Below are 15575 nucleotides of genomic sequence, written 5' to 3'. Positions count from 1 at the left end.
CGCCCGCGATCTCCGTAGTTCGCCAAATCCTTTCAGTGACATTCCAGAATGTGTGCAACATACAGTTTTTATTTACCTCTACTTTTTTTTTTTTTAACCTCAACCTTAAAGTTGGGGCTTTTGTGGTTGCAGTGGGGGGAAAAAAAATAAATACGGGGTCCCACCAGCTGAGACGCCAGCCAGAGCTTTGCGTTGACGTCAGAGGACTGGGAAACAATGTCGCACCTGCCTTGGGTACCCCGCCAGCCTCCACACTCCACCTAAGACCGGGCCTTGGCTGGTTGGCGCCGTCCTGTGGTCAGTATGGGGTAGCTTCACCTACATGAATGACCCATGGTGCTCTTCCATCAGATCGATGCTTTAAATATTTTACAAGAAGCTGAACTATATGATGTTCCCTGGGCCACAGGTAATAGAGAAGAAAGTTATGGAGGATGAGTTGTGGCGACTGCATTTTGTGCAGGAAAAAAGCATATACAATTATTGATATTTGCCTGGATGACAATGGTGAGCCTTTAATGTGTTACCTTCCAGATGCTGGCAAATTTTATTTAACGGGAATTACCACTTTGAAACATGATTGCAGCCGGAAAAATTGCCCTGGTGTTTGTGTCCAGGTGCAATTCTTCAAAACCTGGGTGATAAACTAAGTACTTCAGGCAGCAGCTGCAGACAGAAATAAGATGAATATTGGAAAGGGGCACATCCTTTTTATTGTAGTCTTTTTTAGTTTATTAATGGACTCATAAATTGGCACTAAGATCATAACTTCTTTTGGAAACTTGCCCTTTTTCATATATTCATATTGCACAACATACTAATTAATCTTTGATGAGTAAATGGGCCTCTTTGACGGTGTCACATCAACATTGCTTGTTCATATAAAAGGGTTATGGTGCTTTTAGATATGTGGGTTTTTAAATTACATTTGGAATGATAGACTTTTTCCTGGACAGTCCAAATTACTATATTTTGTAATAACATACTTTATATTTGGAATGCTTTTCTCAGGACTTATAAACAAATATAAATTTATGTATACTTTTTATGAACATATTTGTATAAAGGAACTCAAACATTTAAAAAAAGAAAAAATTAAGTACTTAACTGAGGGATATTTTGTATTTTTCATTATTTAATGAGTTGCCACAATCTGAGAAGTCATCATCTAGTCTTTCAGTAATGAGCCTCTCCATGCTCAGCTAAGATCATCCTCAGAAGCACATAGTCAGTTACCTATACCCAGTGATGTGTTGGAACCAGCTCTCACTGACTCAAAAGATAATTGTTCAATTTTCAATGTGATCATTTACATCAGAAATCAGCAAATGTTACAAATGAGGGTTGATTTACTGTTTTGTTGATTGTCTAGAATTATGAGAGTAAAGGAACAAATGCTACTAATGAAGATCAAGCTTAAAGGTATGTCATACACACTTATTTTTTTGGTAAAAGAACTAGTTGATAAATATCTACCAGCACACTTCTTACTAGAAATACCTGAAACTTTTCATCATGGTAGAGCCTGTAAGAATTTAAGCTCTACTAGCAAAGACTTCCAGGACCTAGGAGCACTTCCACACCACACTGAAGCATAAGGGCATTAAAGCATAAGAGAATTAAAGTTGGTATCATGGGGGAAGCCCCTCTCCATTCTATCCCATAAGAGCAGTGTCCCACACAACCCCAAAGAGCTGATAAAACCTAAATATTCCTTCCAAATTAATAATAACAATAGTATAGCTGGCATTTATATAGTGCCTAATTTTACTAGACCCTCTGCTAAACACTTTACAACTATTATTCATTTGATCATCACAACAACCCTGGAAGACAGATACTATTACTATCATCCCCATTTTTGAGGAAGAGGAAACTGAAGCAAACTATTACGTTAAGTGCCTTCCTCAAGATCACACAGACAATAAGTCCCTGAGGTGAAGTTGTATCTTTTAGAGCTCACAACAATTGTCATTGCTACGTAAGTGAATTAGGGAGTGACAGCAAAGGGGTATGAGGAGCCTTGAGAGACAGTATCAGAAAGGATGTTGGGGCAAAAGAATGACTGGTAAGAAAGGAAATCTGTAATTTTCTCCTAGAAAGCAGTCTTCAAGGGGACCTTTTCCTTGCAGAGAGGGGAAATGCACTGCATCAACCTGATAACACTGGTTAAATGGATAAAGTACTGGATGTGATATCCAGGGAGTATATGAGCTCAAATCCTGGCTCTCTAATTTTGCCTGTATGTGCAAGTAAGGTGGGGTTTTTGCTGGCTTCTTTTTTCTTAGAGTTTAGTTTCCCAGGCTTGTGCTAAATTGTAAATATCTGAAGGATTAATCTTCTTTGAACCCTGATAATTCACAGCTGTGCTGAGTCACTTAGATTGTGTACCTAAGTGAGTCAAGCTGAGTCAATTAGGGGCTGAGTCTTTGTATGTACTGGGGAGTTAGTGTTATATTGGGCCTCACTCATAGGAAAAATGGTTCTTTGTGATTTGGAAGGATGAGACACTGAGTAGTCCTGTTAAGAAGCCACCTGGTTTTGTGATGTTGGTGTTCCCTGGACTGGTAATGTAAATTATTTTTTTAGATGGTTGAAGCCCTGTCTGTTGAACTCTTTCTTGGATACTCACTGCTCTCTACTTATAGCTTTATTTTTCTGCATTGTTTAAATTAAGAATAACTCCTTTGAGTCTATCTTTCCTTTAGAAAAGCATTTCTAGAACCTGTGTTAGAAGGCCTCCTGTGTGCTGCTGTTATTGGTCTTACAGCAGCTGCTAGTAGCATTCCTACTACAGTGTCCCATTCTGACTCTATGATATTAATGTAGTCTATCATTCCTCCAGTTCCCAAGGAAAATAGGAAATTCTTCCTGTAGATAGCCTTCATCCAAGAATAAGCTGACTCCTGATTAGACAGCAGATATTTGGAAAAGTATTGAGGATGTCAACAGCCCAGTAGGCAGCAGGCTGATGAACTTTGTCCTTGTTTCTCTTACCAAACTCTAGAGCTGCAACTGATATTCTCCTGTTACTTTCCTTCCTTCCTGTCTCTTAGCACCACTTTCTCTTAGTCACCTGTTAATGATTTTGCTCCCAAGTCACCAAAGAATGAAGTTCATTAGTATCTTCAAAAATGTCTCCCCAGGGCACCTTTTGTTTCCTCATACAATTGCTACCCCAGTGCCAATCCCAAATAGAGCAGTTAAAACCTGAGTCATACTGCTTAGTGTAGAGAGGTTGGCTGATAATTCTTTCTCTTGGAGATACTTAAAGAACAGGACAAGACAAAGAAGCCAAAAAGACCCTGTCTCCTGAGGCCCCTTTCCTGAAACCCTATTAGTCTTCTAGGAAATGGTATTATATTCATGGGATGGGTATCTCTTCCCAAACTCTGAAAGCGACTACTTTTATATCTGAAGAATGAAAATTCAGATGATCCAGGAAGACAGGACAATAGCTACAGATGGGATAGGGTTGAGAGAACTGGAGGAATACAGCAAGTAGGGGGATCCAGAGATGTTATATTCTTCTCTAGATATCAACTAAGAATAAAAATCACTCCCACAAGTCTCCTTTAAATCCCTCTGAAAGGTCTCTTCCCACTAAGTAGTGTAACCATATCAAAGGGCTGACTCAGGTAGGTTGTTTTTAATATGAGGAAAAAGTTGTCTGAGTCACTGAGAGGCTCACACAGCAAATATGTGTAAGTGAGTAGATTAGAAGCTAGATTTTCATGATGCTGAGGCCAGATTTCTAGACATTAATCTGCACAACCTCTATATAAAGGCACAAGTGGGAGAGGAGGTATTGATTAACGTTGGTAGTGAAAATTCCTCAATGGCAATTCCCTACACCAGTGAAAGCAAAGGTTTAGTAAAAATTTATAAGGAAAAATATTCTAACCGTTGGTTATACAAAATTAAATAAAGAGGAATAGATTATTTTAGGAGGTATTGGGTTACAGAAGTTACTTTCTGGCTGTCATGTCCTATGATCAGTATAGTGCCATCTGGAAACCCCTACATCATACAACCATCACAAGCAACTGAGTCTGTCTCCTGGTCATCCTTTGCTCTTGGTTGCCTGGGTTCTTAATTTCTCTAACAACAATTATCACAGTAAAAGACCAGGACTTCTATTCAAACAATGTTGTAAACCATTATTACTGTGACATTGCTCCCATTATTAAGCTTTCTTGCTTAGACACAGGCCTTTTAGAACTGGTTGAATCTATCTTGGAAGTGCTAAAGCCCCTGAGGGATTGGAGCAGTTCGTCTTAATCTCAGCCCCCAGTGCTGGCTTGTCAGAACTGGAGGTGGCGAGGTGGTTGTGGAGATGAATCACAGAAGTCAAGTAACTGACTGAGAAAATGCCCAGAAAAGGAAAATAATAAGACCATAGAAGGTTACTTTCTTGGAGAACATGTGTCTCAACCCATCCTTTAGGATGAGGAAGAACAAGGCATACTGTCAGAGGAAGTCAAGGCCCCTGCCTCCAGGGTCTCTGAAGGGAACTTAAACTTCTCTTAGACAATAGAAGAGCTTGAAAAATGAGTAACCAGCTTACTAAAGGAGAACAAAAAAAAAGGCTGAGGAAAATAACAGCTTTAAAAAGAGGCAAACTCATTGGAAAAAGAGGTCCAAAAGGCCAATGAGGAGAGAGAGGCTTTAAAAAGCAGGATTAATGAAATGGAGGAGAAGTTTCAAAAGCTCACTGAACAAAATAGTTCCTTGAAAGAGAGAATTGAGTTCAGTGAAGTGAATGACTATGAGGCAAACCAAGCAGTTAGAAAACAAAACCAAAAGTTTGAAAACATAGAAGATAATGTGAAACATCTCATTGGAAAAACAACTGACCTGGAAAATAGATCCAGGAAAAACAATTTAAATATTATGAGACTACCTGAAAGCCATGATCAGAAAAAGAGCCTAGGCATTATCTTCCATGAAATTATCAAGGAAAACTGCCTTGATATTCTAGAACCAGAGGGCAAAATAAATATTGAAAGAATCCACTGATCACCTCCTGAAAGAGACCCAAATAGAGAAACTCTGAGGAATATTGTGGCCAAATTTCAGAGTTCCCAGATCAAGGAGAAAATACTGCAAGCAGCTAGAAAGAAGCAATTTGAGTATTGTAGAAATACAATCAGGATAACACAGGATCTGGCAGCTTCAACATTAAGGGATCAAAGGGCTTGGAATGAGATGTTCCAGAGGTCAAGGGAACTGGGATTGAAACTAAGAATCACCTACTTAGCATATCTGAATAAAATACTTCAAGGGAATAAATGGCCATTCAATGATATAGAGGACTTTCAATCATTCATATTGAGGAAAAGACCAGATCTGTATAAAAAATTTGACTTTACAGTACAAGAATCAAGAGAAACATGAAAAGGGAAACAGGAAAGAAAAATCATAAAAGACTTTCTAAAGCTGAACTGTTTACATTACTACATGGAAAGAAAATATTTATAACTCTTGAATCTTTTCTCAGTGTTTGGATAGATGGAGAGATTGTACATACACACACAAACACATATATAGACAGAGAGTACAGGGTGTGTTGAATCAAAAGAGATGATATCATAAAAAAAAATAAAAATTAAGGGGTGAGGGAAGAAAATACTGGAAGGAGAAAGGGAGAAATGGAACAGCGCAGGGTATAACTGAAAAAAAGAGATAAGAAAAATCTTGTTCAATAGAGGAGAAAATGGAGAAGGAGAGAGGGGAAAAGTGAAGCTACTCTCTCCACATATGGCTGAAGGAGGGAATAACATGTTCACTAAATTTGATATAAAAATCTATCTTACACCACAGGAAAGTAGGGGAGGAGGCAACAAGTGGGGTGAGGGGAATGATAGAAGGGAGGGCAAATGAGAGAAAGGAGTTACTAGAAATAAACACATTCAAGAAGGGACAAGATCAATTGAAGGAGAAACAATATAAGGGGAGGAATAGAGAAGGAAAGAGGGCAATATAGTTAGTATTACACAACATAATTATTATGGAAGTCTTTTGAAAAATGACACATATTTAGTCTGTATTGAATTTCTTTCCTTCTCAGTGGGGCTGGAGGGGGGAGGGAGAGAAGTTGGAATTCAAAGTATTAGCAACAAAGGTTGAGAATTTTTATTACATATAATCTGGAAATAAGAATTATAGGTGATGGAGTATAGAAATTTATCTTGCCCTAAAAGAAAAGAGAGAAGATGGGGACAAGGGAATGGGGGAGTGTGATAGAAGGGAGGGTACACTGAGGGAAGGAGTAATCAGAATTCAAGGTATTAGGAAGTGGGGGGAGGGGAGCAATGGGGAGAAAAATTGAACATGCTATAAAGTGAGGTAAAAGAAATTAGTATTAAAACAACTGACTGAATTAATTACTGAGAGCAATGCAATGACATCTTTGGTTTGGGGAAACGAATTTTAGTCTAAATTTCCTAGAGGAAGGTAACCTCAAGTAAAATTTGGCATTGATGGAAAAGTTAAGGTTTTAATGTAAATTTGATGTTATGGTTATTATTTAATCAGAAACTAGAACATGTATAGAAAGGCACGTAAGCCACTTAAGACTTGCCTCAAAAGATGTTTCTTAGCCAAAGTAAAATTACAATCATATTTGAAACCTGGTTGTTGGAACTTGCTATTTTTAGGTGCTATGGGACTATTAAGTGACTGTTCTTCTGAGTCTAACTCCAGATATAGATAGCAAGAAAGGCTGTCTGAGCCTCCAATTCATGATGCCAGTAAGCTTGTGAGATGTTGGTATGAACTGCAAAGGTGATCTCATGGGAAGGGTGGGAGAGTGGCTGTTCAGTCTGGGCTGAGGTAGGATTCTCCTGACTCAATTTCCCCACTGACACCTGAAAGACTTTAAGCTGGACTGAGTGCAGGTTGCAATCTACTCCTGCCTGGAATTGACATGAAGTTGGGGAACTATTGTTTCCCTGCAATGCCCCTACACTTGGTGACAATTTCCTATAGTCAAAAGGTTTGTAAGCTTAATACCAGATCTATTCAATTATAGATTATTGGTAGGGGAAGATCCGAGGTTAAGTCTAAAATTAAGCTATTACGTTTAGGACTTTAGACCAACAACAGTAAGATAAGGTCCTTTAATTCTTAGAAATACTGTGGAGACAATTAGGTCAAGAGCTTGTGAAGTTAGCAAACATAAATATTATTTGTGTCTCAGGTGGTTAATGTTTAAAAAAAATTCTTTTGTGGTCCATATTGAAAATGATTTAAAAAGAAGTATCACTTGACCAAAAGTTTGAGTTGTTTTATCTGTTATAAACTGTGTTAAAAATGAAAAATGAAATTCAAAAAAAGAAATATGGATATACACATATCTACATAAGGACATAACTTGTATTTTAATGGAAATTGTTTTACTTGACTATATTTGTGACAAGAATCTTATTATTAAATTTTGATTGGATGAAGGGTGGGAGTGAGAGAGTTGTAGATTCTGTAATTTTTTATAGCAAGATGTGAGGGAGAGTGTTGCATATGTGAAATACTACAAGCACTTTCAGATGAGGTCGCTTCTTAACTTTTATTTTGCTATAAGAGATGTCTTGCAAGATGGGAGTGATCTGTAGACTTCTGTAACATAAAAACAAGGTACATGAATAATTTTTTTTAAACTGATTGAAAATAAATTCCTACAAAAATATTCAATATTTACTTCCTCCATTTCCTAATTTTGTATGAACCATTCCGTATCCTATAATCTATCTCTGCTGCAATTGCCTGCTCTCTTCGAGGTAACTAATGAATTCTAAAATGCCAGATTCAATGGCTTTTTCCACTCCTCATCTAACTTCTTCACCTATCGTTAGTTTCTAGCAGTGATGAGAATCCCTGCCTTCTTGATATGTCCCTTATTCAGTTTCTACGGTGTTGTTCTTTCTCAATTTTCCCCAAATTTATTATTCTTTAAATATTTGATAAAATTCCCTTGTGAATCTATGTGGCACCTGGATTTTTCTTCCTTCTTGGGAACTTAGTTTCTAGATTATTTAATTTCCTTTTCAAAAATTGTGTCTTTCATATTTTTATTGCTAGAACCCTTAGTCTGATATTAAAAACACTTTTGAATTTTCTTCCTTTTCATTTATCAGTTTTTTCTTTCCTCTTTTTTTGTGAATTCCGATTTTTTTTTAATTTTGGTATCAATTTTTGAATCAAATTAACTGATTTGTTTAATTTATCATTTTTTTCCAAAAAATTTAACAGATTTACGTGTCAAATCAGTGACCTTTTTTGCTTTGGCTTTATTAATCTCTGTTTTTTAAATTGTCTCCTCTGTTTATGGTGCATTCCACTTTCACTTTTGACTCTCAGGATCCTTTTTTTCCCTTCAGCTCAGCACAGATACTTCTCTCCTGGGAATCTTCTTTGATATCTTTCTGCTGTCTTTCTTGTTTATGCTTTTTCATTTCTCAGATTGTGTTGTATTATCCTTATGTATATGTGTGTGTGTGCATATGTATACATGTGGGGCCATCTCCAGTCATCTTGCTGAATACCTGGTCACTGGATACAGATGGCTCCAGAGGAGAAGTGAGACTGGTGACCTTGCATAGCCATCTGTCACTCCAAACAAAGTCAACTGCAAGTCATGTCATCATTTCTCTGATGGCATACTCTTCTTTGGCAACAAAGGATGAACCCAACAACAGGTGCTTTCCAGATATTACTGTTGAAATCCTGAGTTGTGAATAGTTCTCAAGGGGCAGGAAGGAGATCATATAGAAGACAAGGACCCTTAGTCATTTGTCTCTGCTTAAGATTCAGTATAGTGAGTGTAGAAGGGGGCATGAGGCTAAAGCCAAGGAAGAGTTTTATGATAAGAAAGTTAATTTCCTCCACAAACTGACTCCAATTTCCCTTTCCATACTTATTACACATTTCATTTTTTCCTCCCTACGTGTTCCAATTAAACTGGATTTTCTCAAGATCTACTCCCATGTTGGAATGCCCTTTGTTCTCATCTTCATCTTTTACAATTCCTGGTTTCCTTTCAAACTCCACTGAAGTCCCATTTCTTACATCATCTATTTCCTGATCTTTCCAGCTGCTAGTGCCTTTGCCCTAGCCCGCCAAATTAACTTCTATTCATTTTGTATACACGTATATTCTGTCTCCCTATAGGAATATAACTTCCTTATTGACAGGATTGTGTCATATTTTGTCTTTATATCCCCAGCAACTGCTACAGTGTCTGGCATGTAGTAAGTGCTTAATAATTTCTTGGTATTTCATGTAAACACAGCCTTGTGAAAGGTGTGGAAGACTCAACTCTCTCACCTTTACTTTAGTGATGATTTAACAAAAGCAGCAGATCAAGCTGTAACCCCCAATACAAAGTGATCCTTCAGTAAGCTGAGTCATGCAGTCCAGGGTAAAACGAAAAGATTAGTAGAAGCTAAGAGTCCTGGAAGAGGAAAGAGTTCAAAAGTTCTCAGTTCAGGGAAGTTCCAAAAGTGTCGTGACTGGGAAAACTTCAGCAGCTGAATGAATTAGTAGTAGAAGCAGAGTTGTCCCCAGAGGGCACAGAAGAGGCAACATACTGACCTTGGAAGTCTCAGAGGGGAGAGAAGACCACCCAGTGAACTGGTCAGGAAAAGTTACTCACAAAGCTTTGACCTCAAGGTGGGACTAAAAGTGAAAGTGGCTTAAAGAGGTGGAAAAAAAGGAAGGAAATGTAAACATATTCGGGGGAAAAAAGAGGAAAATCTAAACTGCCAACACCAAAACTAGAAAAAGACAACTCAGAAGAAATGAAGATAAAATAAAAGGAGTTACAAAAACCTGTTGTGGCCACTTGTATAATAACAAAATTGTTAATGTTGATGAAATTCATGGATTTGTACAAAAATGCAAAAGTTTCAGATTATTTGGAGAAATAGATAATTTACCTTATGCATGAAAAAAAGTAAATTAGTCATAAATGAACTCTCAAAGCGAAACCTGATGGATTTACAAGTGGATTCATCAAACATTCAAAGGACTATTCATTCCAATATTACTTAAAATGTTTACAAAAGTAGGAGATGAATTAATTCTACCTGACTCTTTCTATGATACAAGTATTTCCTTGATATCTAAATCACACAGAGAAAAGAAAAATAGAGCAATGTGTCATTATACTTAATTATTTTCAAAAAATATTAAGTAAAATATGAGCAATGAGATTGCAGTAAGAAATTAGAAATATACAATAAATTTAGGTTGCATTTATGTTAGAAAGATTGCAGTAAATATATATAAATCATTGTGTAAATGTAAATCTTATGTAAAACATTACAGACTGTGGATAACAAAAAATAAAATGACACAATTTTATTAATATAATTGAAAAACTTTAAATGTCAGCATTGATTGCCATTAAAAATCCATGGACACTTTTTATGTCAATATTAATACTTGCACTCACAAGTTGTGGTGAGAAACTGATTTGTTAACTTTAAAGTGACATCTGTATTTGCCTCTACATGTGTATACATCCCCATATGTTATAACAAATATAATATATATTGTGGGTATGCTGAGGGGGTTAAGTCATCCCTACTCAGTTAAGTACCCCCAACCCACATGTTGAGATTTCAAAACGTAAGGAGCTGATACAGAAGACGATGAAGTATTAAAATGTGTCCCATTCAGATTTTTGAAGAGGCTCCAGCCAGAATGTTGTATTCACTGATTACAAAGGGTCTGAAACTGGGAGGTATTAGCTCGTCTCCTTTGAATTTTGTTGGGCCTCTTCAAAGGAAGCTTGAAGAGGTATTCATACTTCTTTTCTCTTTTAGGAGGCTAGAAGAAATGCTTCAGTCAGAAGAATAATCAAGGTCATGGAAGGGAGATCTTTTTACTAATCCAGGGAAGAACTAGATGAAAGAACCTAGCTCATGAGAGAGCATCAAAGCTCTCTGTGGAACCTGCATTGCTCAGTTACAGTTACTGTCCTTGCCTTAGCTTTTACTCCCATACAATTTTTTTGGCAGTGGTGGTAGCTACAGCTGGCAGCTATTATGGCAGGAAATATATCAGTACCGCTGCTTCTGGTGGAAACCCCATCTTCCCTCTTATGCTGTATTCTGCTCCTTTTGCTCTCAGGTTACTTGTGCTCCAGCTTATAGTGGCTATGCTTATCTCCAGGTTCCCAGCATAGCAACTTAGCTTCCATACCATCTGTCTGCCAGACCCCTTGCCAGCTTGGCCTGCATGAAAAGGTTTTAAACTATGCTTCACATTGTTAAGAGCAGTATGGGGTTGTGGGTTCCTCCATTTGCATCAAGAGAAGAAGACTTGCTTGTCAATCAAATCCTGGCTGCTTCAGTCCCTGGGAGTGTTAACTGCCTAAAGGCTAAGGGAGGGAACCTAGGTGATTTCCATCTTGACCAGCAGACATGCATCTTGAAATTCCACATGTTCTTAGCATCCTGCAAGGCATCTGCCTCACTGGGCAACACTGCATGTGTATTGGCCTCTTTTTGGACCTCCGTTTCTCCACAGACTTGAGATATTCTCTCCATCTCTAATCTTTTTGGTGCAGTTGGTGTGACAGAGAGGAGATTGAAGTGTCTCATGACCCAGATCTCTGTATCTACATTGCAAGGAGCTCAGGGAGCAGAAGGACCTGAGTACCTAGTGTTTACTTCTCCTTTGGAATGTCAGGGCCTACGGGCAAAGCTTGTCTTCTCATTTCCTTCTTTATTCTAGGTTACAGTCTGATCTCTTTTTCTTGCTTCTCAGTCTAGGGATTATGAGTCCCCATGGGCTTTGACTCAGGGAATGAACCACATGGGAATGACTGCTAGCAGCTGTTACCTCATAGGGGCTCTGGGAGAGACACTCATGGGTGATGGGGATCACTTCTAAAGTTTAAAGCTCCCCCTCTTTTCTTTTTCTTCTATGTTTCACTCTAACTCAAAAGGTTCCTCTGCTCTCTCCATTCTCTCTGTTTTCTCTCTCCTTTTCTTTTCTCTTTTTTTCTGGTCCCTCCCCTCTCATAATATTTCTCTCCACCTGCCTACATCTGTTCACATTGCCAGTTACCTTTAAGACTCAAAGACTGAGGTTTCTGCCCATAGAACTGAAGGCTTTGTGAGGTGGAAGGGACCATACTGCTGTTCTAGACAGCAACTTGCTTCCTCTTTCAATTCTATTTTACTTCTGATAAGTAAAAATATATATTCATTGTTTTCTCAGAAGGGACATTCTAATATCTCCCTACATATCCATCACAATCTCCATAGTTGGGAAATTCTTGTCTTCTCTAGCTTGGTTCCTAATGTGTGTGTTTTTCTTTCATTGCCAAAGAAGACCATACCATCAGAGAAATAATGACATGCATTGCACTTGACTTTGTTTTGAATGAGGGAGGGCTGTGCAGGCCACCAGGCTCACTTCTCCTCCAGAGCCATCTGAATCCAGTGATCATATATTCATGAGGATGGCTGGAGATGACCCAAGATGAGGCAATTGGAGTTAAGTGACTTGCCCAAGGTCACACAGCTATTGAGTGTCAAGCTTCTGAGGTGAGATTTGAACTCAGGTCCCCCTGACTCCTGCACTGGTGCTCTATCCATTCTACCACCTAGCTGCCCCTCAGCCTGGATCTTAATGTAGCAGTTTGTCTAATTCTTTCTTTTCTTTCGGACTATTAATAACTCTTGGTTGGTTCTGTTGCTAGATGCAGATTTAGGGACATGGATGATGCTAATGAAACAGGAGTGAGTGAGTTTATTTTGTTGGGATTCTCATATTTGGGGGCCTACCAGAATGCTCTCTTTTGGGGAGTGCTCTTGGTCTACTTGGTCACTTGGCTGGGCAATTCCCTGATCATCACCCTTACCCTACTGGACCCAGCCCTGAGAACTCCCATGTATTTTTTCCTTCGACATCTCTCTGTGATAGAGATCCTGTATACTACAACTGTTGTGCCTAGGATGCTGACTGACCTCCTCTGCTCTCATCCTGCCATGTCTCCTGCCAGCTGCTTCACTCAGATGTATTTCTTTGCCCTCTTTGGCATTGCTGAATGCTGTCTGCTTACTGCCATGGCCTATGACCGTTATGCTGCCATTTGTCAGCCCCTGCATTATGCCATGCTGATGAATCGACAGGTATGTGTGGGTATGGTGGGTGCTTCCTATCTAATGGGCATCATCACAGGCACCACTGACTCCATATTTATCTTTACCTTGCCCTTTCATGGAACTAACACTGTTCATCACTTCCTATGTGACATTGTGCCTGTTTTGAGCCTGACAAGTGGAGACAAATTTTGGGGTGAGGTTGCGAATCTTGCTATTGCCTTACTCTTTATCATGACTCCTTTTGCTCTCGTCGTATTTTCCTATGTTCGAATTCTCATTACCATCCTTGGAGTAGCCTCTGCTCAGGGCCGCCAAAAAGTCTTCTCTACTTGCTCTTCCCACCTAATGGTTGTCACACTCTTCTTTGGGACTGGGACCATTGCCTACATGAGACTCAGTACCAATGCTACTCAGGACACAGACCAAATAATCTCCCTTTTCTACACAGTTGTAACACCCATGCTCAACCCTTTCATCTATACCCTGAGGAACAAGGAGGTGATGGGTGCTCTGAGGCGCAGGATAACAAAACACCTTTGAAGTCCTTGCCTGGTCTAGTTGTTTGCTTGGCTTCCTTTTTGGTGAGTTGAAAGACACTTGTTGTTCTTTGCTTTTCCTTTAAATTTTATATTTTCAACTAACATACATTTATTGACCTTACACTCCCATGCTCCTGCCATCACCTTCTTGTAAAGGAAAAAACAAAAGAAAATCCACATATACATACATACATACATACATACATATACACACACACATATATAGTCAAAGAAAACAAATTCTTAAATCAATTTTGCCCTGAAGTGTATTGCATCCTGCACATTTGTTGTTTTTCACCACCATGACCTGATCTTTGCAAAGGGGGGTCGTGCTGGTGGAGCTAAAGTCCTAGATATTTTGCACAATGAGGAGATTCCTGGAGGATGATGACTGACACGGGCCTCGTCTTTCAGAAGGACATCCTTCCTTTTCTCAGTTCCCAGGAATCTCTGTCAGCTTTCATGTAAAATGCTTATGTGGTAGCTATTTTCAGATTGGTGCTTCAAGTCGAGGCTGAATGATCACCTTTGGAGGGATATTCAGGCATGAGTTGGACTAGATGGACTAGGAAGCCTGTATCTGAAGGACATAAACATGCATATTGACGTCTCCAAGTAGAAGGGCAGTGGTTGAGGTGGAGGAGGCTGTAAGGTAGACGCTGCCCTCCTTAAGGTTCTGTGATTTGGATTCTGTGATATTTTTGGGGATGTGGAGTATATAAGTGTGTGCTGAATATAGAGCTGCAATTTGAAAGGGATTCTCATAGATTAACGAACACAATGTAAATGATTTAATGTGATTATGCTATACCAACTTTTAACACACAGGAGACACTACTCCTTGATGGCTTGTGGTCCCTCCTTGAAGTAAAATCTTGAAATGGAGCCCTCTCCTTCATGATAAGTTATTCCATTGGCTATGTTCAATGCCAGCAGCTACCTTGGTGGTCAGAATTATCAGAGAGTAAGCTCTATAAAAGTTTATCAGTCAGGGAGTACTCACATCAGTTTAACAAGTATACATTAACTGCTTACTATGTAAAAGTCATTGTACAAGGGGCTGAGGAAACTGAGACACAGATATAACAAGGTCTCCTTTAAGGAGCTTGGATTTTACTGGAAGAGATGTAGAATTTGTCTTGATCTAAATTAGGAGGTAAGTGTTATTTAGATTGCCCTTCTTTATGGCCACTTCCCTCTAACTCCTCTGATTTCCATCATCACTATGAAATGAATATTTGCTCCCCAGATCTGTCCTTTTGCAACCATTAACTCCATGAAGTTCTGAGTCCTACTCTGAACTTGGATGGATCTACTTATTTCTGGCATCAGAAAATCTGACTTAAACTCTATCTCTAACTCAATTTGCCCTATCTAAAAAGATAACCCTGATGAGATTCTGGTGGTTGTTATTTTCTCACCCCTCATATCATTTCTTAGGCTGACAGACTTCATTTCTTTTTGGAAGCATTTGGAGCTGAGTGACTTGTCCATGATCACATAGCTAGAAAGTATTTAATGCTGGACTTGAACTCAAGTATTCCTAACTCTTGGGCTGGTACTCTATTCAGTTTGTTATGAAGCTGACTTTTGCTATCTACTGGTCCCCAGGCATAGGTTTGATAATGGCCCTCCTTTGTTTAAGAACCTTTAGGGACGCCCTTTTTTTCTAGGATAAAATATGAACTTCCATGTTTGCTATTTATGGTCATCCACAATCTGGGTCCAACATACTTTTCCAGAGGAAGTACACATTGCTCCCCACCATGGATGCTACATTCTAACCAAACTGGTCTATTTGCTTCTCTCCAAACATGATAGTACAATCCATAAATTTTTTCTCCTTTACAAGCTGTTTCCTATGTCTGTAGTGTACTCCTTTCCCACCTCTGTCATTTAGAATAATTAGCTCTCAACAAGG

General features: G+C 38.8%; 2 protein-coding genes across 3 annotated transcripts in view; both read left to right on the top strand.

Annotated features, from left to right (window-relative positions):
- Positions 1-2407: 2407 nt before the first annotated feature.
- The window catches only part of LOC140534196 (olfactory receptor 2AP1-like), a 55773-nt gene continuing 42605 nt past the window's right edge, over positions 2408-15575 (top strand). For both annotated transcript variants that reach the window (XR_011977212.1, XM_072654940.1), the window contains exon 1: positions 2408-2567. The gene's annotated coding sequence lies outside the window, so the exon portion shown is untranslated. The remainder of the gene's footprint in view (positions 2568-15575) is intronic.
- LOC140531419 (olfactory receptor 10P22-like) lies at positions 12726-13655 on the top strand. The gene has a single exon (XM_072650367.1). The coding sequence runs from the start codon at positions 12726-12728 to the stop codon at positions 13653-13655; it is 930 nt and encodes a 309-aa protein (XP_072506468.1).

This window comes from Notamacropus eugenii, chromosome 3, assembly GCF_028372415.1.
Source record: "Notamacropus eugenii isolate mMacEug1 chromosome 3, mMacEug1.pri_v2, whole genome shotgun sequence".
NCBI lineage: Eukaryota > Metazoa > Chordata > Mammalia > Diprotodontia > Macropodidae > Notamacropus > Notamacropus eugenii.
This window is presented reverse-complemented; position numbering and strand designations above follow the sequence as displayed.

Coding starts and splice junctions, on each gene's coding strand:
- LOC140531419 (XM_072650367.1), top strand. CDS start 12,726: ATGGATGATGCTAATGAAACAGGAGTGAGTGAGTTTATTTTGTTGGGA.